This window comes from Nylanderia fulva, unplaced genomic scaffold (assembly GCF_048542155.1).
Source record: "Nylanderia fulva isolate GAGA-0341 unplaced genomic scaffold, ASM4854215v1 Scaffold13, whole genome shotgun sequence".
Taxonomy (NCBI): Eukaryota; Metazoa; Arthropoda; class Insecta; order Hymenoptera; family Formicidae; genus Nylanderia; species Nylanderia fulva.
The window spans coordinates 3,973,793-3,998,731 of NW_028189518.1; the positions used below are offsets into that span (position 1 = coordinate 3,973,793).

The following is a 24,939-nucleotide window of genomic DNA, read 5'->3' on the forward strand; positions in this document are numbered from 1 at the left end:
TACCATGTCAAATTTTACTATGAATATATGAGAGCTGAAAATAATATATACACATGCTTTATCCCTATATCAGCAATTTAGTAATTGAATATTAATCTAATCTAAATGTTATGGATACCAGTTTCTGGTATGCAAGGCCTTAAGAGATCATCGGATTTCAATAAATTTGATTTGCCGTTGTGATTACAATTTTTGATAAAATAAAAATTAGAGAGCACTTGCCAAGATCGTAGGGGCGCAGGCACAATTAGGACCCGAAACCTTACTGTTACACGCTCGACTGTCCCACAATAGAAGGACCGTAAACCGAGGGCGGTGGACAAGAAATCCCTCGATTAGACTTTGCAATATAATACCGATATAATCTGACCACTTAATCGGCAAAATATAATAGTGAATCGGACAATTATATGGTCGCAATTTCTCTTATCCCATGACTGTACAGAGTACAAAGCGAATTATTTCGGAAAACTACGGATTATATTGCCCTTGATTCGAAATGTATTTTCGATGTATATTGATCTAACTATTAATGAAATGAAAAAATTAAGTAATAAAATAAGTAATAAAAATATAAATGAAAAATTACATTTACGCGCTTCTACATTACTTCCCTTATTCTGTATATCTGTCAAGAGATTTTTTGGTATCGCTTATGTATAAAAATATAATTTCCAAAATGACGAGGACAAATATGTATACGCGCGAGAGTAAAAAGAACTTCCATTTTTCATTTTGGCCAAAGTAACTCCTGTATCTCTGTATCAGCAGTAATTCCTCTTCCTCCTATTTTACGCTTTGCGACGATAATGAAGCCGCGTCGCTGCGACATACAACTTGTCGGCGGTACCGCGAGACGCGAACACGCTACACGGTGACGCGAATATGATTAGTCTCGAGATTTTCATGCTCGCGCGGGGGTTGCCGTACCAGGATTGGATTTGGCGCGGGCGCAAGGGATGGAGGGATGAGCCGTTTATCTCAGGCGTCGCTTTTCAGCAGTTTTTCTCCCTCTCGCGATCTCCCGTTGTGCGATGCGCCCCGGTCCTCGGCTCTCTTTGCTTCCCGAGGCTCTCATCTCTGGTTACTTTATCCCTTCCTCCCGGGGCGTTCCCCGGGAGCCGTCGTGGTGCCCCGAGACACGACGCGTGTATATCCTCTCTCCTTCTCGCGAAATAATAAGCTCGCTCTACTAAATTTATCATGAGCAGCTTTTAGAAGCGGCAGCCTGTGCCAACAGCGCACCTGCCAGCTTACCTGCCTACTGACATTGTAACGGCTTTTAATTCCGTCATTTACGTTCTCCCGCGCTATGTTCTAATTATCTTATGGCATCCACGCGTATACATCTCGCTCTCGTATTGCAACGTAATTTTAGCAACTACATATGCTAATTGGTCATATTTCACGCTTTCATATTTTGCCGTGAATTGAACTATTCGCTGAGAAATAATTTATATAAAAATTAATACAAATGTTTGTTGAACATTTTATATACATATATTATAAAAATAAAATTACTTCTTCATGCAAGATTGAAATTGCAGGATGCCATATGAGAGATTCAAATATACTTTATCTATTATCTATGTATTAATATGGTGGACATACGTATGTACATGTATAAAAATTAAGTTATAATTGGGACATTATATTTTGTAGTCTTGATTTAAAAATATAATTTAATATTATGTTGAAATTTAAGTTGTTTATACATCATAAAAATGAAAATTAATTTTATCAATATATACAATATTAAAGTGTATGTACACACAAACACATTTCAGCATAATATTAGCTTTTTCCTTATACTATCATAATCACACATAAAGTATAATATTCCAATTATAATTCAAAATTTGTATGCTAAGTGAAAAAAAAAATGAATTTATTATAATTCTAATAAAATTTAAATAAAATCATTTTTAGGTATAGAAAATTTTGTCCTAATTATTAATTTCATTTAAAATTATTATATGATTTTTCTCCAAATAGATCAAAATATTAAATTAATCTAAATAAAAAATGTAAATGACAGTCTTCTAAGAATGTATTTACAATTTACGTATTTATCAATTGTAATCACGAACGGGAAAAAATCCAACGTAAAACATTTTAGAATCCATAAAAAATGAAATTAAACAATTTAATTAATTAATTAAATAATTAAGAAAATTGCTCTTTTTTTGCACTCGACATCTATTCTTAAGTTACTGTGTTATCTAAGCATGAGATTTCTCTTAAGTACTTCACAAATAAGTTTACGCAAAAGGATGAACATAACATGTACGTGAAAGGAGCATATAAATATGGTATTATATGGATTATTTTGATATATGTTTTTAGATTTTGTTCATTTTGTAAGTAATGAAAATATTAACCTATTATACACATTACTGTTTATCATATATATATATATTAAATTCAATATCATATATTAAATTTAATATAATCTATTTATATATTCTACATATGCCTAACTTTTAAAGAAATCATTAAATGCATTACCTAAATTAATGAACTGATTCAAAGTACTCTTTACTGTCTTTTGGGTTTGGTTTGATAGTCTTCGAATCTGGCTGCCAATTTGCGGGACACACTTCTCCATGCTTCTCAACAAATTGGAAAGCTTTGATTAATCTCAATGTTTCCTCGACGCTTCTACCAACCGGAAGATCATTGATACAAAATTGTCGAAGAATTCCCTCCTTATCTATGATGAAGAGACCTCTGAGTGCAATTCCAGAGTCTTGTAACAGAACGTTGTATTTGCTTGATGTTTCTTTATTAAAATCACTTAAAAGAGGATAACCCAAGTCTCCTCCAAGGCCACCTTGTTTTCTAGGAGTATTAATCCATGCTAAATGGCTAAAATGCGAATCTGTCGATACTCCAATTACTTGTGTATTTAACGCTTCAAATTCTGAGACTTTTTCACTAAATGCAATAATTTCCGTTGGACAAACAAATGTGCTACAAATAAGATACAAAAAGATTACATATTGTAAATATATTATGGAAATAATAAATAGCAATTTAAATTGAATTACTTACAAGTCTAATGGATAAAAGAAGAGAACGACATATTTTCCCTTATAGTCGCTTAATTTAATTTCCTTAAAGTCACCTTTAACTACTGCGGTACCAGAAAATTCTGGCGCAGGTTTCTGAATTTGTGGCCAATTGCTCAGCAACTTTGCACTCACTGTAAAATTGCGAATAGATTCTCTCATCAGGATATTGTTTGTTTTTGCCAATGATCCAGTTGCAGTGACAAGCTGTAAATATATTAAAAATAAAATTAATATTAATCATATTAAAAACTAGAATTATAATTAAATTCGCTTTAGACGATTCGTGATCAAATTCAATTTTTTTTTATAATTTTACATTCTAACACATCTTAATATGAATGTGTGTGTGTATATATGTATGTATGCATATATGTGAATGTGTTTATTTTGTGTGTTTATGTGCATATTTTTTACTTCTTCAAATGTTTCTTCTATTATATGACACATACAATTATAAATAAAGCATTCTATCTCAAATATTGTTATGAATCAACACTTGGAACACCTAGAGAACGGACTTTACACTTATATCGAGACATATTGCTTGTAATATAACCATATTCGCATGCGATGAATCGGCAAATGCATAAATATATATATATATATAATGGATTTAAACGTTTACCAATTTTTTGCCTTGTAGATATAATGGTGCAAGTGATCGAAACATTGTAAAAATAGAGAAAATAACTATTTATAAAACGTATAGACTTATAGAATCGCAGAGAGATTCGAAGAGAGATCTTGTATTGTAAATACAGTCAGTTTTGCCAACTTTATTCAGTCTTTTCCTTTAACACGCGTATTGCGCAATCAACAGTTCCGCGTAAATTTAAAAAATTATGAAATATTTTGAAATGTAAAAATATAGACATTCCACAAATAAATATATTATATCCGTTAACATGTTAAATGTTAATATTTAAATATACGAAATATTTATGATTGTGAACATAAAAGTAATTATAAAATTAAAAAGGCAAAAGTTGACAACACTATATTTTTAAGTAAAACAGAATTAGTTTAAATTTAAATTTGAGAAATATGCTTTTTAAAGAAAAATAATGTATGTGTGTGCATTATTATTAATATTTGATAAGAATAATTAACATATTTATACATTAATTATTCTTAATTAATGTATAAATATGTTAATTATTCTTATTAAATATTAATTATGTATATAATCATTTATTAATATATGCATATATAAAATTCTTAATTATATATATTTATATTTGTCAGGATATCATAAACGTTTTAAGTGTTATTTAAATGAAGAAAAATTTTGAATAATTTTTACTTAACCTACGATAAATGGACTTCAAAGTAAAAATTTAGGATTGACGAAAGAATGAAGGAATTATTTGTCGTTTATGATATAGGAATAAAACAAATACAACAGTTAAGAACTTTAATAACAATTTCGTGTTAGAATACCTTATGAAATATCAGCTCTTAATTCAGCAACGTCTATTAAGAAGACGAATGATCACAATGTGCGTTATTTAATAAACAATATCTTTATATAGCGCACAAAACAATATCTTTATATAGCTCTCATATATCTTATAATTTGAACAAGTTTTAATTGGAAGCCGTGGCAGTCGCACTCGGTGTAGGAGTGGATGCTGCTGTGGATTCCTCCGTTACAATGCGTCGATTTTTTTTTATCCTTTTCCATTCACCATTAGTATAATTCATTTGGAAGTGGGTTTCGACTAACATCGGAACGGTTGTTCCGTCCGATTGTGTCACTTCCTCTATGTTTTCTGATAACATCACCGTAACTATATTGCCCAATTTTGGACAAGGATTATCTACAAAATCAATATTATTAACACAAATTGTAAAAAAAAAATATATAATCTATATAGAAAAAAATAGACATACCCCTAGATCCGGCCATAAAACCTAAAATGAGAGCCTTTTCTGGACGCGTCACTTTGTTTGCAGTTCTAAACATTTCTTGTGCCTCCAACATTTGCTCTCGCTATAATTTAAAAATAAAAAATCTCATTATTTCAAACAATATCATTAATTTAAACCATTAATCTAAATTATTAATTTAAACAATATATAAATAAATGAAAAAACAAACTCAAGATGAACAATGAAATGAATAAAATTTAAAACTTACCGTAAGAGACAGATTTTTTCTTGTGTTAGCTGCTGCATTAGGTTGTGCAGTAGTCTGTATACGTATCTGGGTGACAGTTTGGGCTGGTCTAACTGTTTGCACAGCGACAGGTGTACTTTCCACAGGTGCTATTATCATCGATGAAACTACTGGTAATACAGTTGCGGACGTTGTAGGAGTAGTTAATGTGGTAGCTGTATACATAAAATGCTCTATAAAAATCCAAACAAAACTAGCATAATCTCCAAAAATTGTGATGTTGGTCTTACGTGTTTGTGGTGCAGTCGTAACTGAAATGCTGCTTGGCGTACTAGGCGCAACATAAGATTGCGCTGTAACCACTGTTGGAGCAACTGGTGTAGCGGGTGGATTTATCGAGGCCAGTCCTTGCGCGTATTCCGGAGTCGCTGGAGTTTCCGCGACTGACGTAACCACTGAAGCTGCCGCCGCCGCAGCGGCCGCTTGCGCCTCCGCGACCTTCTTCTGCTGCTCTTCCAACTCCAGCATCCTTTTCCTCTTTTTCGCTTGAGCATATCCGAGAGGCTGTTCATTTATGTCAAGCAATTTAATACCACCATCTTTTCGAATTCTACTACTAATTGATGTTCTGTTGGACATAGAAGTGCTCGTAAGTGAAGGAGATCGAAAACCACTCGTTGGCACTCTGCTTGGAATCCCTTTCAAAGGTGCTGAAAAGGTTGAATACAATCATATATACTGCAACAATATCAATCAACAATATAATATGAATTTATAACTTTATATGTATAACTTTAATTGTACAAATTTAACTGTATAATGTTAACACTTACTTGTATCAGTCATTTTTCTTGGCATTCCTCTGCTTCTTACTGGTACAGTGGGAGCAGTACTCTTTTTGAGATTATTAGCAGCATCTGTGCTTTTTTGAACCAATTCTGCTCTCAAAACTGCACTTTTGGGTTTTCGCTTAAGAGTAAAATGTTTGACCGGTGTAGGTTGTTGACCTACCACCGAAACCAATGCAGTCTTGTTAAGATAATGACATTCTAAGGGAAGCATAGCAGGGTCATTTTGTTTTTTCAAAAGTTTCCGAAGATCGTTGACCAATTCGCCAAAGATAGGTCTATGTTCATCTAGATCAGTGATATCTGTGTTCAGAGAACCAGTTGATGGAAAAGTTTTCATCGCTTCGGATAGCATTGATACCCATAGTTCACTGTCCAAAGACGCAACCTCAATAATTTCCTCCAGCTCAACACGCCACTGTTATCCGCAAAGATACAAACAATAAAAATTTTAGTCAAAGATTTCACACAAGAAAAGTAAAATAGATTCTATATTTGTCCATTATAAGTGTTGTCCAGAAATGTTTAAAGAAATCAAATAATATAATATATTTCATATAGCAATTACATTATTTATTCGATTTATATCGAATTAAAGAATGGTAGTTTATTGCCTTACATAGACACTCTCTGTATGTACTAAGCGTCTCAAAAACATCGCACCATTAAAAACAATCAAACAGATAGCGGGTAAATAATAAAACGAAACTGAAAAACTTGCGTTAATCATTAATTTTTCTGATTCTTATTGTTAGAAAGGAGTTTCCTTCGAGAAAGCGATATTATCGATAAAAAGATAAAGAGAAAAAGAAAGAGAAGAAGAGAGATAAATAGAAAATATCAGAAAATAGAAAATATCTGATGAAAGCAAACGCGTGCTTACCTCTTCCACATTGCGTCTGGGTATGTGGAAGAACGACAGGAGCAACTTGAGCTTGACCTGCGTTTGTAGGTCGGGAAAACAATCCTTGATATTCCGCAATACCTCGGCATTGAGCTGCGAGCAGATCGAGCTGCCGGTCCAGCTATCGTTTGATGTACCGAGCTTGTTATGTAGCCACAACGACGTATCACTATCTCTCACATTCGCCATATTGGAGTCGTTTACTTCCAGCGGGGGCCATACCTTGCCGTGGGGTCGCCACATATGGTTCCCGCCACAATGCAACGCGCATGTGCAGATATCGGGACACTTATGTGTGCGTCTCATTATACCATAAACTAATATATATTTGTAAAAATATGTGTTTTAAATATATATTTTTAAAAATATATTTTAAATATATATTTTTAAAAAATCATTTACATATGTTTATTTATTTGTATACAGTTCTATTAATTGAACCATAATATATAATATATATCACGCAAAATTGCAATCTCTACTTTGTATTGAACCGTACATATAATATACACCTTTGATACACTCAGAATGCCATGTAGAAATCTTTATGCTTTCGAAATATTTACGAAAGAATTTTTCCAATTTTACTGTTTACTTACATATTGGAAACAATTTCACTCCACATAAAGAAGTTACAAATAATTAGTTTCGTGAATCCTTCAATTCTTTAGTCGAGACAAAAAAGTGAGAATTTATTGTCCTACGTGATCGAATGCTTTGAATAAAGTAAATGCATAGATTGTCAATAAACCGCGAAAATTGAGAGAAATATATTTATTGGATTGATCGACCAATCAAAGCAGAGAAATATTTACACCTTTTATTCCTATTGATCGATCAAGCTTTTCACAGAATTCATCAAGACAATAAGGCAAATTAGATGAAACAGGAACTCACGAAAAGAGATATATGTGTGTGCAAACTTTGTAACATCGATATTGATCATTTATTTTGCGAAGATGCATTACACACACATATATATGTATAAACAGATAATGTATTCTTTAGAAAGAAATGCCATATAACAATAGGATCGCCACACACACAGTTAAAAATATACCACGAGATGTTTCGCTGCACACGCGAAACACTTTTTCTTGCTTACGAGTCGTTATATTACTTTGATCAAAGTATTCTACGCGATGCGCTTTATAATTACGTTTTACATGCTTCAATGCGTTTAATGTTACCGCACAACACTGCTTTAATTAAAGAATTTTTCGTACAATACCTAATTATCCTAGCGAGAGAGAGAGAGAGAGAGAGAGAGCACATCTTGATGCGTGCGACTTTGAATCGACATTGACCGCTAGCCGGCGCTGGTATGCGGCGCGTCACGTGTCACGTGACGGGCGCGAAGTGGGGGGAGTGCGTCACGCGTCACGTGACGCGCCCGGAGTGGGGGAACAGCTGCGCATTCCAATCCCCCCACCATCGTCCCCCATTGCGCAGCACGGTGAAGCGAGAGAGAAAGAGCATATATCTTATTTCTCTCTCTTTAATATTTTCGAAAAATCGTTTTCTTATCAAGAATATATATGTCATAGTGTGAAAATATTTTAATAATAATATATATACATATATATATATGTATATATTATATATTATTATAAATTCAAGAAAAAATCATGTGCAACTGAGCAGTGATTTTATCGATAATCGAAAACAAGATTTGTCATTTTAGTTTGCGAACTGGATGTGTGTGTATAGATGTCATTCGTGGTCATACAAGATTTGCGTGTGCTTCTCAAATCTTGAAAAAGAAACAAAGGATTTGAGTTGGCAACCAGTGAATGGCGGACATTTCTAGACATTTCTCTTGATCTTTAAACTATGTAATCTATTGTTCTTCAAATACGAGATATCAATTTTCAAAATAGAAATTTAAATAGAAATAAACATGACTAACGCAAATGTTATGTCAGATTCACAAGAGTCTGCATTGATGGATGATGAAACGTACAAGGCTATAGAACAGCAGCTGTATGTATAATTTTTATTAAAATTCTTGGCCGGCTTTCGGCTATTGTGTATCACGTTGTTATAATCTTTCTCAATTTTATATTCACATATTTTTAAAATAGTGCATACCATAATATCTATTAAAATTTTTTTGTTCTCATTGTTCTTAAAGAGGAGGCACCCTGCCACTAGAAACAATAAACGAGGAACTGCTGCTCCCAGAAGAAAAAGTTGACACGTACAATAAAGTTTTGCAATATACTACATTAGAATCTGTGGGAAAATGCAAAATATTGAAAGAGGAAGAGGAAGATACATATTTTCCAGCACCAGAGCTATTCTCTACGATGCTTACTGACGATATTTTCACTGGACAATTGAATTTTCAATGCAGTTTAGGAACTGGTGGTACTGGTCAGGATTGGTTGGTAAGTACCTTAATCAATCTTGTATATTATGTACAAACCCATTAAATTATATAACTCATAAAATTGTTATATAATTTGATGTATGGAAAGATTTAATACTTGTATATTTCGTGAGTTAGGCTGAGGTCCATTAGGAAATAACATATACCTACTTGCAGATAAATTCTGCCTCTTGATGATAAATTGATTAATTTTTAATCCTGGTTATATAATTTTTATATGGAATATTTTATGACCTATGAAAACTGCTTCTTGAGTATTATTTTACAACACTCACAAAACTGTGAGAGGATATTGAAAGTAAGATATTTTGTTTGGAGGTTTTTATGCTCTTTAGTGTCCAGATTAATTGAAATATAGATCTGCTTAAATTTAATCATAATAATTAAACTTGTAAAAAAATTATGATACACTATATGCATTTATAATAAACTCATGTATAAGTAGATTTATAATAAACTCATGTATAAGTAGATTTATAATAAAGTCATATATAAGTAGATTTTATATGCAAGTTTAAGAGCTTTTTGTGTAGTAGACAGATTAATTATGAATGTGTTGAATATGCATGATAACATTATTCTTAATAATAATGTCTTATATTTGATATTTTGTAAATTAGAATTTTTGTGATTTTCTAATTTTTGATAGAGATTTTATAATAATAACTATAAAATAACTATTGGTTATTTTTTGGATATAGTACTCTGAGACACTGGAGAAAGTCTTTATCAAAATGGAGAAAGTTTTACCTATGCGGTTTACATGGGAACCACCAATGTCAGGTTTGTACTTACGCACATCAATGGTATTTATGTTGGAGCAATATAGAAGCGAGCCAGTAAAAAGATGTCACAATCATATGGCACCAACCAATCCCATTAATCAAAATATGGAGCCACAAAAGATTAAACATGTGGTTCATTGTGTTAATCATGCTTCAAGCACTTATCAAGAGAGAAATGAACATCTTTCTGTTTTAACACCGCTTTGCACACCTGAGCCTGGGGCACAATATATGCCAGTGTCTTTCAAGTTTCTTTGCAAAAATAGTTGCGCCTCTGGTTTAAATCGTAGACCAACAGAGCTAGTGTTTACATTAGAAGATCATGCAGGAAGAATATTAGGTCGTCGAAAATTATTAATTAGAGTCTGCAGTTGTCCCAAACGAGATTTAACAAAAGAGGAAAGGGATCACATATCCCCGATGCCTAAACGAAAGCTTTGTAATGTACTACCTAATGCTAAAAAAATACTACTATCATCATGTGATACACACGTTTATAATGTAGATTTAAATATTGTTGGTAAAGAGAATTATTTAGCAGTTCTTAAGTTTGCGTTTGATGTTATGGCCGGTCAAGCAGCAAGAAATGGCCAACATGAATTATTTAAGCCATATATGGATGAGATATTGCGCAAAATGCCATATAATTAAGAGAGCTGTGTTTTTTTATTTCATGGCATTTTTACATTTCGTGGAAAAAGATGTTTTACTATAAGTTTTAAGCTCGTTTTTCTTTGTTTTATTTCTTATTTTTTTGTTTTAAAAGTAATATCTGCATAATTATGATTATATGTGATTTTATCTTATTATTATGCGTGATTTTATCATATATAATTGAAAATTGATATTCATGAAATATAGCAACTTTTAGCTTTTAAACTGCAGAAATTAAATAACGTATTATTGGTGATAATTTTTTTAACAAAAAAAAACATTCTTGTGAGATAAAAGTGTATTAAACATTATTATGGAAAGTAATGCAAGTATATCAGAAATGCAAATATATATCATGAATATCAATTATTTTAAGTAAATTAAATCATTATTGCATATTAAATATCTATAATATTGAGGTTTTCTTCTTCGATATATTTCGTTTACCCTGCATGCGTTTATCTAAGACAATTTGATGTTACACTTTAATAATTGTAATTATTAATGCATATTAGTTTTTAAGTTAGTTATTAGTGCCTATATATAATTTTAAGTTGTCATTATTGCATGTTAAATATCATATATTAACATTGATGTTTTCTTTTTTGATCGATTACTCTTAAGGTACATTGCTTATGTAAAACAATTTGATATTACATTACAATAAGTATAATTTTAAAATCTATTTTATATTCAAAATAATACACAATTACGATGTGTTCTTCACTTGTTAAACTGGCACATCAATAAGAAATAAACGATTTTATCTTTTTTCGAAATTTTTGAAATATACATTTTAATATTAATTGCCAATGAGATAAATATGATGAAGAAAGAATGCTTTAGCCTTTTCATACATAAAATTTGTCATGAACTCGATGCTCTAATATTTTTATATTAATAATCTTCAACAATAATGCGGTTGGTATTGATGCGATATGTTGTGAAGATAATGTTAAAGGATCTTCGAGGCTCGCGACATGTCTTCGTAATTGCACTTCTGTACCATCATCGCCCCAAGCGTGTAATGTCCATTCCCACGTATTGTTTATTGTGTATCCTGTCACCTTAGCAGGGCATGTCATCCATGCTGTTTCATCTCTGCACTGCAATCATAAAAAATTATAATTTTTATCTAATCTTCCCTCATTTTATTTTAATTTGATCGAGTTTCTCATTATTTTTTTAATATTTTTTTAATCATATATTTTTTTATTATTTTTATATTGTACATAAACATTCTTATTGCATGCATTCTCTCTTATATTGACAATTATATAACAGAGTTTTGTGCGAAAGAAAATAGAACAAATTTTCAGAACATAAGAACATTTAATATATGTATACATAAACAGTTTTTATCTGATTCTATCAGATTTTCTAAAAATATCAGGATATAATCAAAATGACTAATCATCTTGAAAGTATCGCAAAGAATTTATAATATATATTATCTCTTTTATAGAACAAAATATTTGAATGTAAAAATATATCCTCTTGTCAAATTATTTTTTTTTCAATATAAGCGAGAATGCATAAATGATATATACACATAATCAAATTTTATCTCATGTTTAATATATTCTTTATCTTTTCTTATTTCATTTTTGCATACAACTTATTATTAAATGAACGAATATTTCAAAGAAGTTTTTCAGATAAATATTTAATTATTTATCTGATAAACAATTTAAAAACTAATAAACACACTAATAAGTATTATGTTTTTTACACCAACAGGAACATTAATCCGATTGTGAGTGGAATGATATGATCTTCGAATTTGTTTCTATCGCCTTTAAACAGAGGAGTTGATCACAAAGCTTAAAAGATTGTTCACACACAAATGCAAAGAGAAATTACTTGCTACATTGGAAAAGCAAAAGCATTACAAAAGTATACCTGAAAGAAGAATATGTTACTTCCGTGATGAAATATATAAAAAGCATCGTGTCCAAAAGGAAGCGGTAGCGGGATCCTTGCACTTCCGGAATAGAAATGAATCTGTGGTAGCGGATGTGTCCTGATGTGCTCCAGTAACGAGTCAGCCGTCACTAGTTCTCTGCAAGATTGCGAAAGGGGACATGTTAATTGTACACAAGACATAGAATCCGTGGAGCCACCCCAAATTGGCGTTTGCGGCAAACTCAACGACTGTCGACTGTCTGTGTTCGTCGCTGATGATTCTTCAATTCGAGAAGACGAATCATTGATGCAAACTTCGCTATCCCTCGATAACTCGCCGGTACTGGCTGATTTGGTACGATCGTTCAAGGACAATCGTAAACTGTTGGAGTCTGTCGTTTCATTGAGACTCGCCGTTGCTCCTTCCGAAATTCCAGATACTCTGGTAAGATTATCCGCGGAGACGGCTTTTTCCCTGCTTCCGAATAACAATCTGGCCAACAAGAATTGCCTCGGTTTCAACATAGTACAATTATTTTTCGAGCGACTTAGGCTCGGGGTTTCTCGCTTTTTACTATTTTTACCGAACAGTTGCTCGCGTAAATTACAATGCTCGGATGCGATAGACGTATTGTTTAATGTCTCGTCATTATTCACGTTAAAAGCATCGCGAAGCACTGCGTGCAATTTATCTGCGAGGAGACATCGGCCTTGGCCCAAACGGACTCTGCAAATCGGGCAACGAGACGTCTTCGGTCTGCAAATAACGCACAGGATGTGACCGTGGACACATTGCGAGACTGGAGGCGCAGCACTTTCCAAGCAAATCGGACATTCTAAGGCACGAACCTAAAAAATATAAAAAACGTGAATAATTTTCTTTTTGTTTAAAGTTTATTATTCTTTAATGAAAGAAAGAAGATCACATTTTTGTATAACTGTTTGGAATTTAACATTGGATTAATCTTCTAGACTAATAATTAATTATAATATTAATCTCTAACAGATGAGTAATCTCATACAAATGAGAACAAACGGGGAAAAGTTAATACATACCGTTCCTGATAAGGCATTTGCAAGATTTCTAGCCACATCCGGAAGTGGACCCTTCAATGCTAATCCAATATCATGTTCCTCTTTTTGATGCGGATATCGCCAGATGGAAAAATTTACATCGTGTATACCTTCCTCGTTACAAATCAAAGTAGCGATATCTTTGACTTTTAGTCCTAATAAATCAATGTCGTCAACGGCCAGTAGACAATCGCCGGTTCTGATAAAACATAGCAAATAAATTGTATGTATTTTGAATCACACAAATTAAATTATTTATATAATTTCTCAATATAAAATTTAATATTTACTGTAATTATAAATTATATAACGTTTGGCCTTTCAATTATTGTCAATGATATGTCCAAATACTTAAAGCAATTAATTATTTTTATTCTTAATAATTATTTTTATGCTGCTCTCTCTAATAATTTTTAAAACACAGGTAAAACTCACCTCAATCCTGCTAGATCAGCGAGACTATTCTTTTCGACGTAACCGATCCACGGATAGGGATCCCATTTCGATTTGGTCAGATGGAATCCGCAAGATTTCCCATGCACGTCCGATGCTGCATTTATTTTTCGCATTTTAAGAACTATCCTTCCTGACGGAAAAAAATCCGCATCTTCTTCAGGCAGAGATGTTACGATCTTCACACCTGCAGCTTCTGCCAAAACTTCAGGATAAGAAATGCGCGGCATGCTCCAGAATTATTATTTACATGGACAAAAATTACTTCACATTCTTTTACAATATAAATCGTGTTTTAACAACGCAGAAAAATTAATCAATATATTTTCAAACTCTTAGACATACACAAATCACAAATTTAATATTAAAAAAATATAAACTTTATCACACGATACGCGTAATGTTTCTCTTTGATTTTTAAAGTACCTTGAGCAAGACACTACTTTGAAACTGAATCACGTCTGATCTCTCAACGAGAGAGAAAAGTCACTCGTTTACCTTCACCTATTTACACGCTCTTGACATTGGATCTTACATCATACTATGATGAACGCACTCGTATCATTTCTTTTTTCCCTTTTACTTTAATATTTTTTTAGAAATAAAATATTTTCAACGAAAATGTCAATTTATTTATAGCTATAAATAAAAAATTATAATATGCTAAATTTAGATCTATATTTAAAAGACAACAATTCTTTTTTAATATACTTTTTTTAAGAATTTTTTAAAAATTTATATATATTTTTTAAATGAATATGGTATGATGATATATCTTATATTATATATTTGAATTTCATCTCCCTTGATATCCTCTATAACAAATCAAGTCTTATTAAAGCAAAGGAAAAAAGAATGTTATAATTATTTTGCAGAATAGAAAATTTAGAATACGCGTGTACATGCTTGTACAAAGCCTTAACAGATTTATTATATGTTTTAGAACAATCTATACTGTTAAATAATATTTTACATTTTTATTTGTACATTTTTAACTTGGAAGAACATACACCAAGATTGTCATTGACTGAGCCGTTATCAAAAGCAATATAATTTTTCAATGCATTAATAACAAAAGATAAAAAATCAAATCATATATAATAAAATTATAGGAAATAAAAAAATATTTATATTTATCTATATATTATGATGATTTAATATATGTATAATCTTTTAAAAAGTTTACTATATTACAATTTGATAGAATAAATTAAAAATAACTTTAATACCTTCATATTTGTTAAATCGAATTGGTGTAACAGTTATTAATATGTAGTATTTTTCTCTATATAAGATGTAAAAAATATGTAAATCAGTTTTTCGTAAAAATTAAATGAAGAAAAAATTACTTATAATGTTGATCTTGATGTTGATATAACGATCAAGAGATATTTATATTGCTTTTAATAAATTATATAGGAAAAAATTGGCCCAATAATCATAAATAAGTAAACAATAGTAATAAATCAAAGTTTAAAATAAAATATATATGAACTCTTTGTAATGGGAAGATAATCTATCATGTATGTGTATTTCTATAGGTATAAAAAATGTTAATATCAATAGATAAGCATAAAAAATATATATATATGATTAATTTGTTACTGATATAATATATTCAGACACTGGCTCAGTGTATGCAAGGTAGTATGTGCCATAGCTTTGAGAACTAAGAGATCTGTATCTAGATGCAAATCCGAGTTCTCAATGGATTGTGCCAGAGCAAGATTATGTTTCTCCACTTTTCTCAATTGCTCCTGACAGTTGGCAAAAGCGTCCAGCACTTCCAGTTTAACGACAGGATTTCTGCTCGAATTCCCAGAATGTTCTCTAGGTGGTAACGGAGGATGACTGCTGGCTATAGCCCTGGTATACATCTCCGTAACTGCTCGCAGCTTATCCACCCATTCCTGACGTGCTCTGGCATCAGTGGCCCGTAGTTTAATCATGTCACCTAGACGAGGACAGGTATCAGAAATTTAAAAGCTAAAATCTTCATGTCAACATTTATCTTTATGCAAAATAATATGAAAAAGAAAAATAGTGAACTTGCAATATTTACCTGTAGCAGAATTGACAGTGAACGTGTTTGAATCTTCATCACTGGGGGCTATCACAGCACCTGCTAAATATATCGAACACCGTGGCCTTTGATTTTTCTCAGATTCGCTGAGGAAGTAATGCAGTTCACCGGTCTCGGGACTCAGGATGAACCAACGATACTGCCAGCCTTTCATAGCATTAGTGTACTTGTGCAGTAAACCCTCGTAGGGATGCCTTGTCTGTACGTTCATCGTTTCGCTTTCGTTGTTTTTATTTCTTGGAAGCCTTTTATTTTGCGAACGCGGCGGGGTTTCTTCGGGAGATATGTCATCTAAACTGACGCGATATCGCATTCAAGTGACACATTCAGGAAGGTTAGGATAGAATTGCTGTAAGATAGGTTAGAAGAAATCGCGACATAGCTTTATTTAGTTTGTCATGGAAGATTGTAAAAATTTATTTTTCAATAAATTGCAAAACTCTCATTACTTAACCAAGTAGTTCTAAAACTAAAAAATACTAAACTGTAAAATAAATTGTTGTATTAAAGTTAACATGATTAAATGTAGGAAAATAAAACAATTTCTTATTTAAAAACACAGAACACATGATGATAAACTAGATATAAAATAAAAAGAGTAACGTATAATACTCATGTAACATCAGTGTATATAAATGTGTTTACAGTTTAAAATAGATAAGAAATGTCAATGGAATTGTATCAATATAATGTTTTAAAATAAAAAAATAAAATCTTAATCTTCACACAAGATGACATCATCCTTATTAATCTTTATGAAAGTGAAAATTAAAACCTTATGAAGGCGGAATAAGACCTTCTTCTATTAATTTATTTTTTATCTCGACTAATTCTATATTATATTCTCCAGATTGTTGAGAAATGACTTCCACAATTTTGATTTTCACAATCAGTTCCTTATTCTTTGGTATTAACTCTGCCAATCTTCGTTTTATAGCAGGTGAATAATTTCCTGTATTGTCGACAGGTGCCAAATCTATAATAAATGATACATAAGAGTTTGAATAGAAAAATTATTGTTGTATAATTATGTGCACTTCATATTTACTGATAATACTCACTGACAACTTTACACATATTTGCCATTGCCGAGGGTGTAAGAAAGTCTTTAGGTATTAATCTTATATTCTTATGTTCCACTGACTCCTGGTTACCATAATCAATATATATAACTTCAGCTGTGGTTTGTGATTGGTTTGGATTAATGCATATTGCACGGTACCATGTACCTTGATACAATGCTAAGCATAATTCATTTTGTCTGGGTATATAATGTTCTGTCTTTTCACAGTATTCCATTAGCTGCAACAAAATAAAATATTATTCCTTGTGTATTGTACAAAATACAAAAAAAAAAAATGTAAATATTTTTTAACACAATTATTTACCATATTGGGCAATACTTCAGTAATATAAGCGTACAGTTCAATATCATAAGGACTCATATAATATAGCGAGCCACCTTCTTCCTGTACATGTAGCACAAGTGCATTTATTGTTTTACCCACCTCTCCTAAATTAGCAACTTCTACATGGTTCAAGTTATAGCAAGTTTTATCTATATATATATAAAAAATAAATTTATAACTCTTATTTCGAAAAGCAAATTTTTAATATATGGTTGCATAAAAATGTTGTGTGTGCGTGTGTGTAAAACAAAAATAAAAAGCAAAGCTAGTTAAAAGAAAAGAATATATACTTTTCTCGACCAATTTTGTTAAATAGTGTTTTGCATAGTGGAATTAAAATCATATTGGAAAATAGTGTATTAGATAACAAAATAATATATTAAAAATCTTCATAAAAAAAAAAAAAAAAAAAAAAAAAAAAAAAAAAAAAAAAAAAAAAAAAAAGTTACTTCTAAGCATATCTCATAATTATAATTAATTACCATCGTGACAATTGTTCCGCTTCCAATTTGGTATTAATAACTTGTTTATCTCATCATTTATACTTTGTTTTGTAGATATTGCAGTCAAATAAACTCCATTTAGATCACCCTCGTGTACACACGTTAGGGGTGTTTCATCGCCTGCTAACTTGCGCAGGAAAAGGTCTACTTCTGCATTCTCAGAAATATCGGAAGGAACATCTTTCAAAATTAACTTTGCTGAACAACTTCGTTGCTATAAATGTATAGACAAAAAAATTAATTGATATATCCAACGAAATATTACAACTCTTCTCTCATATTAATGTATCACAGTAATGCAAGAATGTCACTAACTAGTGCCAAGTTTTCCGGTAAGATTTGAAGTTCTTTTATGTTAACTTCGTCGACATTTCCAAAGTCTGTATATACTACTTGAGCTTTATCATTCTGCGTTTTTACGACCATTGCACGATAACTATTTCCATCAGAGTATGGCGCGATGACTGACTGCCTATTATTTGGAAGCTCCTTTAAATACGGTGCTGCAATAAAACAACTTGTCAACATAAAACATTTCATAATTATCATCATCCTATCATGTTATTTAATTAGTTATTTTACCCGTTCGTGCACATTGTGCAACACATTGCATAATATTGTTATAATATTCTACTGCCTCTTCATCCAGAGAACGTACGAACACTGTAGAAGGATTTCGATAAGAGGTAATACATATCTGAAATAATCAAATAAAAACGATGGAATCAACTTCAATTTACTTCAATGATATATATAAACTAAAGTTGAATAAGCAAACAGATTACATCTCTCACATTGCTCATCATATACATTTATTTCTTTCTATGTACATAACAAATAAAAATCCACATGGTATTAGTTATTAAACAATTTATATTTCCATAGATGTGTCTGTTTATCTTTGCCATCTTACTACGACTTTTAAAGCATTATATTTAAAGATTAATTATTTTAAAATTAAACTAATATTTTAAGTGCAAAATCAAACCTTAGATCCATTTTTTATTTCGGAAAGTGCGGGAAGTGGCTTTGAGTTTTTTGGTATAATAGATTTCCAGGATTTTACCACAGCTTCACATACAAATTCGGAGTCTTTACTTATTTTTAATGTAATATTTTCTTGCTTACAATTTTGTTCATTCTCGACTGCTCTGAACTCATATATATCCTCCTTGTAACATTCAATAATAAAAATTAAACTTAAATAACACAACATAAATTATACAATCTATTTTACAATTATTATATTTTTTAGAATAAATTCTTTCTAAATTTCTTTATAATATTTAGAAATTATATTTTAGCGCGTATTTTCTTTTTTTTTTAACAAACATCTTTATAATAATCTACTTAAAACAAATTTCAGAATATTTTAACATGTATGCACATATAATATTTTAATATACATGTAAACGTATACGCGCGCGTGAGCAATATATTATAATATGTAAAGTATTTAAAGACTTACAACATTCAATTTGTCTGGATGTTTTACTTCACATATTACTCCAAAAACACAGATGTCTTGTAACTCTTTAGGACATGGTACAATTTTGGTTACTGTCATAATTCTACCTTCATCTATTGCGATCATACGTAAATCGGATGACGTCGAAGATTGTATTATGTATCCTCTGACCCAGTTATTATTTCTTTCACCGCAAATCAACTCGTTTACTCTAAAAATAAAAATATTTCTATTTATTCCAACTATCTATACTTATATAATATTTTAAATGTAATATATAATAAATGTATTTACAAATCTTTAATATTAATTAATGTAGAATATTTAAATATAATTTGTTTACACATGCTTACTTGGGCGCACATTCTTGCATTTTCAAGTTATCCTCTTTTAAATTACTGAAAAGCCTTTCTAATTCCAGAGTAGATTGAAACAAAGTTGCACCATATCTATTCTCTTGTATACATTCATTAATTATTATAAAGCCCTCGAGATGTTTGGTATCCGCTTTCTGAGTTAACAAATTAGCCAAAATATCTAAAGTATTAGGCCTCTCAATCGTGGAAAGGTTTATACTTTCATTTGATGCTTTTAAGTTTTCTTGTCGTACAAATTCTTCTTTCACATTATTCATATTTGGAGAACTTTTCACATGTGGAAATATATTTTTTGATTGCTCTTTGATATCTACTATTATCGTTTTCTCAGCATCTATGGATAACATTCTAACTAAGATTTTATCATTATATTTAAAATTCTTGTATTGTTCACTTGAGGTTGATGACAAGCGAATTTTTCTAGCAAAATTAGGGACTTTAGTCAAACTTTCTGGTATCTCTCTGATTTCGGCATCTTTTTGTAACATTTCATCGTTACCATAATCAATAAAATGAACCTTTGTAGGATTTAAGGATATTATCATAGCTCTCTGCCAAGCAGTTTCGAAAAGTACAGCATAAATACCACCAACAATCGGCTGTACGTTGTGAGATTTTCTTGCAACATCGAGTAACTTAATCATTAAACGCTCACGCGCTTCTGTATCCGTCGTTTTGCATATCCAATATTCACCATTGCTCAATGATATTGAAATTTCTACTTCTGTAAATTCTGTTTCTGACAAATACATATCATTATAAAAAGTTATATTGTCATTCATCAAATTATTGTTCGAACTGTTATTTCCTTCTCTATTGGCATTTTCTCTATTACAAGCAGTAAATTTTCTGTTATTCTGCGATTCGTTCCTTTGATAAGATTGATTTTTATCACTATTATAATTTCTATCTCTTAAATTACTATTATTAGTGAATCTCTCTTGGTCCCTAGGACTAGTCTTCTTTATAGCACCGTTTTGATGACTACTACGATTTTGGTTCTTATAATTAGATGTCGCCGAAGAATATTCATCACTTCTTCGTAACTTCTCAGTATCCCCTTTACTATTATTATATCTGTGTGACTGATGTTGTTTAGAAAAATCTATGGTATTCGTTGTATTTAATATTGGTTGATCTGCTGTTTTAATGCAAGATGCATTAGTATTATTATCATGCCGAGTAGACAAATGCATATCCTGATTATTGGTCCCATTATCAATAGAAGAGTTCATATCCATATTACTCTTTTGCTGCATATTAGGACTTGCATTTGTGCTGTTTGAATTTTCCATTTGCATTGTATTAGATGCATTAGGTCGCCGTAATTTCACCTCAGGTGCAATCGTTTTACCTGTTAAATTTAGTTTTGATATCTTTGTTTGATTTTCATCTTTGCTAATTTGCAGCAATGACATATCATTAACTGTTTCTTCCACTAATTTTCTGTAAAGAGAAAATAGTTTGCTATATAATTAAAATTTTTAAATGTATAACAAACGTGAATAATAATATAGAATGTAATGAACAAATATATTACAATTTCTTAATATTACAATTAGTTTATATTATTTGATAGCTAATATCACTGATAATAAAAAGATCTCATCCACAAGTAATATTTTTATCTCAAAATAAAAAGCTTATAAAAATAATATAAATAAGAGTACACATTTGCAATTAAATATGATTTTTAATTGTTACATATCACAATTTGCCACACATTAAACTTATTTATTAATTAATGTATATAAATATAATTACGGTATGCATTCACACTCGACTCTATGTCGAGGCCAATCACGTCTTTGACATAATTCACTGCAATAGTATGTGTTACATTTTTCACACTTTCTAGTCGTTTTAATAAAACAGATAAAGCACTTGCGTATTTCAAGTTTGTCCTCTCCATGTTCATATAACCCCTGTATAAAATAAAAAATATAAAATAATTAATCTTGTAATTTCTATAAGACAAATTATCAGTTACATCACTAAGTATTAGACCAATAAATAATAAACAATATTGATTTTTTCTCGGCTATTTCTTTACATGAGGGGAGGGGGGGGAGGTTAAAAGAGAAATACGCGGGAATTTAGAGATCTCAACCATAAGATACATTCCCAATTAATTTTTCGCAATAACATCGCGTTTGGCTCTATTGACTGATATATATAAAATATTGATTTAATAATAATAGTAAACAATTCTTTTCAGTAATATGTTAATATTTTTATATAAAAATAATTTTTTATACTTTTATATAATTTTATCTCCTTGTGTATAATTGCAACATACCATGTGCCGTTTTTCATATACTTTTGCAATGTATTCCTCAAGTTTAGGCTCAGGTGCTGGATATTCATATCGAGTATAACCACGTCCAAGTGCTACATGTCTCCGTCCATCTGGTGTAACAGTTACAACACCTCTGAAATAAGATATAAAATACAATAACCATACTAAATACAATAAATACATAATCATTATAATATATTTATTTAATCACAAAATATAATAACCTCGACCATAATCTATTTGTATTCAAAGGTTCCTCCAAACCATAAGCATTAAGTCCTTGTAAAGATCCATGCAAAGAAGATAATGAGGATCCATTCTCTTGCCTACAGGAATTTAGTATTTGGCCACGACCTACACCCTTTTGACTACAATTTCATATATATATATATATATATATGTATGTGTATGTGTGTGTGTGTATATAATATATATGTATATACACATATATATATTATTATTTATATCGTACTTTTGCATTAAAAATATAAAACAAAAATTGTCATATATTGTCAAGTTAAAATTGTTGTATATTCTCAATTTATGTATTTTTTAGTCTTTTTTAACTTTAAATGCTCACATCTTAAATATTTCTACAATACTATAATCTATATACATTTAAAGAATCAGTACATGTGTAAGATATATATTATGATTTAAAAACTTTGCATTATTGTTTTGTAATAACATCTCAATAATAACTAATATAAAATATATAATTGATAATACTGTTTTATATCACTGCAAGTAGACAAAAGTGTTTCTGCAATAGAGTCTCTTGCGTTTGAGCTTCCTTCAAAAGTTTTTGGTACATATGATTTTTGTGATTCCTCCTTTTTTATAACAGATCTTCCTTTCGCAAGTGCAACTTTTAAATATAATGGTTTCTTTTCATTGAGTTCACGTATAGCAAGTTCAGCTTCACGATATGATTTATATGTAATATAAGCCCATGTGGCATTATTAGGATACATCATTTCCGTAATTAGACCATACTGACTAAAAACTTGTCTAATAGCAACCTTAAATGTTATCACAATTCATATTAATGAATATCTCATAATCAATTAAAAATAAATAATATAAGGCATGTATAAGCAATATATAATTAAAAATTGTCAATAATTGTAAAAATCAAAAAAAGTCAATAAAGATATATATATATATATATATATATATATATATATAGACAAAACTTTTCAATAATTAAATTAAAATGAGCAAAATATACCTTATCTAATTCTGGTGGCAAATTATTCACATATATTGTATACTCTGGCTCTGCCCTGTAAAAAGTGATTTATGCAAATTAAAATTAATACAAAGTAAAATATTAACATAAAAAATACATAAAACACATATATAAGAAATATATATAAATATATTTAATATATTGTGCAAATGTTATATCAAAGTTATGATAACACTATAAAAAGTATATAAATGTGACAAAAATCATATATAAATAATAAATATATTTATATATTATGAGATCATATATATATATATATATATGTGTGTGTGTGTGTGTGTGTGTGTGTGTGTATATGTATATTATGTATATTATATATATATTATATATATATATATATATATTATAAAGCACAAATTTAATGTTACATTTCTAAAGTTGTACATAAAAAAGTATAAAAAGAACTATATTTTTCATAAATATCTATAAAATTAAAATAAAATTCTTGATTAAATCATAAAAATTTCAACAATATTGATTTTATTGTTCTCACCCATCAAAGTCAGATTCCATATCGGCATCGTAATGCGCCATATCGTCTGTCTTCTTTCTCCCGTGTGAATGCAAAACTTTATTTCACCTTTAAAAATTGAATATTATAGCAAAAGAAATCAATTTTCTTTGTACATTCAAAGCGATGCTAAATGATACCGGCGGGAGAGCAAAAACGTGATCTCACGCATAAACAACAAAGGATACTAGTTGATTCGTGGAACGAAACCATAGACCTTAGATAGGTACATCGTTACGCAGAAGTATATGCATGGGGAAAAAAAAGAGCACATAATTCATACAAATTATATCTATGAGATAGAATGAAAACGAAAAGCAACAATTTATCTTAACTGCACTTTTTGCATTACAAATAAAGCAAATATAAAAAAAATATTGGATAAAGAAAATCCAATAAATACCTAACAAACGGATTCTTTTCTTTTTTCCCTCTATCAACGTGTTCATCGAAATGTATACATTTTTCAGATTCTTTATTAATTTTTCAAATTTTTTATTAGTTCCTCAGATTTTTGCTAATTCTCATAACTTATACCGAACATATCTTTATGTATATTATCATTCAACTTACCTGAAAGAATAAAATATTTTTAATTCTACTTGAGATGTTCAATAGACTTTCTACGGACAAAGAGTGACGAGTGTTCTTAATCCTTCGCCTGTTGGAAGAACGTGAAGAATGCGATAAATAAAGTGCTCAACGCTTCCTGCACTTTTTCCTCCTGTGACCTACTTTTTCAGAGTAGCGCCGCACTTTTATATCTATGTCTATCCCTCTCCCTCTCAACTTTGATTTCCTTTATTTAAAATACAGCGGTTCGAAAATA

The 24,939-nt window shown here is 30.4% G+C and overlaps 6 protein-coding genes across 10 annotated transcripts; 1 reads left to right on the top strand and 5 right to left on the bottom strand.

Moving 5' to 3' along the window:
• Positions 1-2,324: 2,324 nt before the first annotated feature.
• On the bottom strand, positions 2,325-3,861 carry Tpx-3 (thioredoxin peroxidase 3). Its single transcript, XM_029304703.2, has 3 exons — positions 3,700-3,861; positions 3,055-3,278; positions 2,325-2,973 (listed from the first exon to the last, which is right to left on the bottom strand). Exons 1-3 carry the CDS (start codon positions 3,742-3,744, stop codon positions 2,514-2,516), a joined length of 729 nt encoding a protein of 242 aa, XP_029160536.1. The 5' UTR covers positions 3,745-3,861; the 3' UTR covers positions 2,325-2,513.
• Positions 3,862-4,474: 613 nt separating this feature from the next.
• Positions 4,475-8,211, bottom strand: Nelf-A (Negative elongation factor A). The gene is made up of 7 exons (XM_085479727.1): positions 8,177-8,211; positions 6,925-7,262; positions 6,027-6,459; positions 5,484-5,903; positions 5,215-5,408; positions 4,968-5,067; positions 4,475-4,894 (listed from the first exon to the last, which is right to left on the bottom strand). Exons 2-7 carry the CDS (start codon positions 7,249-7,251, stop codon positions 4,662-4,664), a joined length of 1,707 nt encoding a protein of 568 aa, XP_085335853.1. The 5' UTR covers positions 7,252-7,262; positions 8,177-8,211; the 3' UTR covers positions 4,475-4,661.
• Positions 8,212-8,579: 368 nt separating this feature from the next.
• p53 (transcription factor p53) lies at positions 8,580-14,080 on the top strand. Of its 4 annotated transcripts, XR_003819902.2 has the most exons (5): positions 8,646-8,928; positions 9,080-9,335; positions 10,039-10,120; positions 12,517-13,126; positions 13,347-14,080. XR_003819902.2 is itself a non-coding variant. In XM_029304701.2 (4 exons), the coding sequence occupies exons 1-4, from the start codon at positions 8,846-8,848 to the stop codon at positions 12,534-12,536; spliced, it is 441 nt and encodes a 146-aa protein (XP_029160534.1). In that variant the 5' UTR covers positions 8,646-8,845; the 3' UTR covers positions 12,537-14,080. The 4 variants fall into 4 exon arrangements, 3 of the variants coding, with proteins under 3 accessions (XP_029160533.2, XP_085335939.1, XP_029160534.1); XM_029304701.2 differs by having other exon boundaries at positions 12,517-14,080; XM_029304700.2 differs by lacking the exons at positions 12,517-13,126; positions 13,347-14,080 and having other exon boundaries at positions 8,580-8,928; positions 10,039-11,080.
• LOC114932479 (uncharacterized) lies at positions 11,191-14,447 on the bottom strand. The gene is made up of 4 exons (XM_029304698.2): positions 14,191-14,447; positions 13,738-13,954; positions 12,679-13,530; positions 11,191-11,882 (listed from the first exon to the last, which is right to left on the bottom strand). The coding sequence occupies exons 1-4, from the start codon at positions 14,436-14,438 to the stop codon at positions 11,628-11,630; spliced, it is 1,572 nt and encodes a 523-aa protein (XP_029160531.2). The 5' UTR covers positions 14,439-14,447; the 3' UTR covers positions 11,191-11,627.
• Positions 14,448-14,514: 67 nt separating this feature from the next.
• Positions 14,515-16,575, bottom strand: LOC114932468 (oxysterol-binding protein-related protein 11). Its single transcript, XM_029304684.2, has 2 exons — positions 16,271-16,575; positions 14,515-16,162 (listed from the first exon to the last, which is right to left on the bottom strand). Exons 1-2 carry the CDS (start codon positions 16,500-16,502, stop codon positions 15,810-15,812), a joined length of 585 nt encoding a protein of 194 aa, XP_029160517.2. The 5' UTR covers positions 16,503-16,575; the 3' UTR covers positions 14,515-15,809.
• On the bottom strand, positions 16,491-24,839 carry vret (vreteno). Of its 2 annotated transcripts, none has more exons than XM_029304683.2 (16): positions 24,684-24,839; positions 24,093-24,179; positions 23,579-23,633; positions 23,077-23,369; positions 22,572-22,673; positions 22,348-22,480; positions 21,813-21,973; positions 20,025-21,494; positions 19,672-19,882; positions 19,192-19,374; positions 18,786-18,900; positions 18,519-18,706; positions 18,183-18,417; positions 17,680-17,849; positions 17,353-17,593; positions 16,491-17,267 (listed from the first exon to the last, which is right to left on the bottom strand). In XM_029304683.2, the coding sequence occupies exons 2-16, from the start codon at positions 24,131-24,133 to the stop codon at positions 17,068-17,070; spliced, it is 3,798 nt and encodes a 1,265-aa protein (XP_029160516.1). In that variant the 5' UTR covers positions 24,134-24,179; positions 24,684-24,839; the 3' UTR covers positions 16,491-17,067. The 2 variants fall into 2 exon arrangements, with proteins under 2 accessions (XP_029160516.1, XP_029160514.1); XM_029304681.2 differs by having other exon boundaries at positions 22,572-22,715.
• Between the last annotated feature and the right edge of the window lie 100 nt (positions 24,840-24,939).

What these genes read in the sequence shown, in the direction of transcription:
- Tpx-3 (XM_029304703.2), bottom strand. Translation starts at nt 3,744, where the DNA reads ATGTTTCGATCACTTGCACCATTATATCTACAAGGCAAAAAATTG. An exon ending in ATCTACAAGGCAAAAAATTG is followed by an intron (nt 3,279 to 3,699) that starts GTAAACGTTTAA and finishes ATATATTTACAG; the next exon opens with CTTGTCACTGCAACTGGATC. An exon ending in TTCTTTTATCCATTAGACTT is followed by an intron (nt 2,974 to 3,054) that starts GTAAGTAATTCA and finishes TCTTATTTGTAG; the next exon opens with CACATTTGTTTGTCCAACGG.
- Nelf-A (XM_085479727.1), bottom strand. Translation starts at nt 7,251, where the DNA reads ATGAGACGCACACATAAGTGTCCCGATATCTGCACATGCGCGTTGCAT. An exon ending in CCAGACGCAATGTGGAAGAG is followed by an intron (nt 6,460 to 6,924) that starts GTAAGCACGCGT and finishes TGCGGATAACAG; the next exon opens with TGGCGTGTTGAGCTGGAGGA. An exon ending in TACGACTGCACCACAAACAC is followed by an intron (nt 5,409 to 5,483) that starts GTAAGACCAACA and finishes TTATGTATACAG; the next exon opens with CTACCACATTAACTACTCCT.
- p53 (XM_029304700.2), top strand. Translation starts at nt 8,846, where the DNA reads ATGACTAACGCAAATGTTATGTCAGATTCACAAGAGTCTGCATTGATG. An exon ending in AAGGCTATAGAACAGCAGCT is followed by an intron (nt 8,929 to 9,079) that starts GTATGTATAATT and finishes TTGTTCTTAAAG; the next exon opens with AGGAGGCACCCTGCCACTAG. An exon ending in GTACTGGTCAGGATTGGTTG is followed by an intron (nt 9,336 to 10,038) that starts GTAAGTACCTTA and finishes TTTTGGATATAG; the next exon opens with TACTCTGAGACACTGGAGAA.
- LOC114932479 (XM_029304698.2), bottom strand. Translation starts at nt 14,438, where the DNA reads ATGCCGCGCATTTCTTATCCTGAAGTTTTGGCAGAAGCTGCAGGTGTG. An exon ending in GCTGATCTAGCAGGATTGAG is followed by an intron (nt 13,955 to 14,190) that starts GTGAGTTTTACC and finishes ATGTTTTATCAG; the next exon opens with AACCGGCGATTGTCTACTGG. An exon ending in GTAACATATTCTTCTTTCAG is followed by an intron (nt 11,883 to 12,678) that starts GTATACTTTTGT and finishes TTATGATTGCAG; the next exon opens with TGCAGAGATGAAACAGCATG.
- LOC114932468 (XM_029304684.2), bottom strand. Translation starts at nt 16,502, where the DNA reads ATGAACGTACAGACAAGGCATCCCTACGAGGGTTTACTGCACAAGTAC. An exon ending in CACTGTCAATTCTGCTACAG is followed by an intron (nt 16,163 to 16,270) that starts GTAAATATTGCA and finishes GTCCTCGTCTAG; the next exon opens with GTGACATGATTAAACTACGG.
- vret (XM_029304681.2), bottom strand. Translation starts at nt 24,133, where the DNA reads ATGGCGCATTACGATGCCGATATGGAATCTGACTTTGATGG. An exon ending in TGCACAATGTGCACGAACGG is followed by an intron (nt 18,707 to 18,785) that starts GTAAAATAACTA and finishes GTTTTATTGCAG; the next exon opens with CACCGTATTTAAAGGAGCTT. An exon ending in AAATATGTGTAAAGTTGTCA is followed by an intron (nt 17,268 to 17,352) that starts GTGAGTATTATC and finishes CATTTATTATAG; the next exon opens with ATTTGGCACCTGTCGACAAT.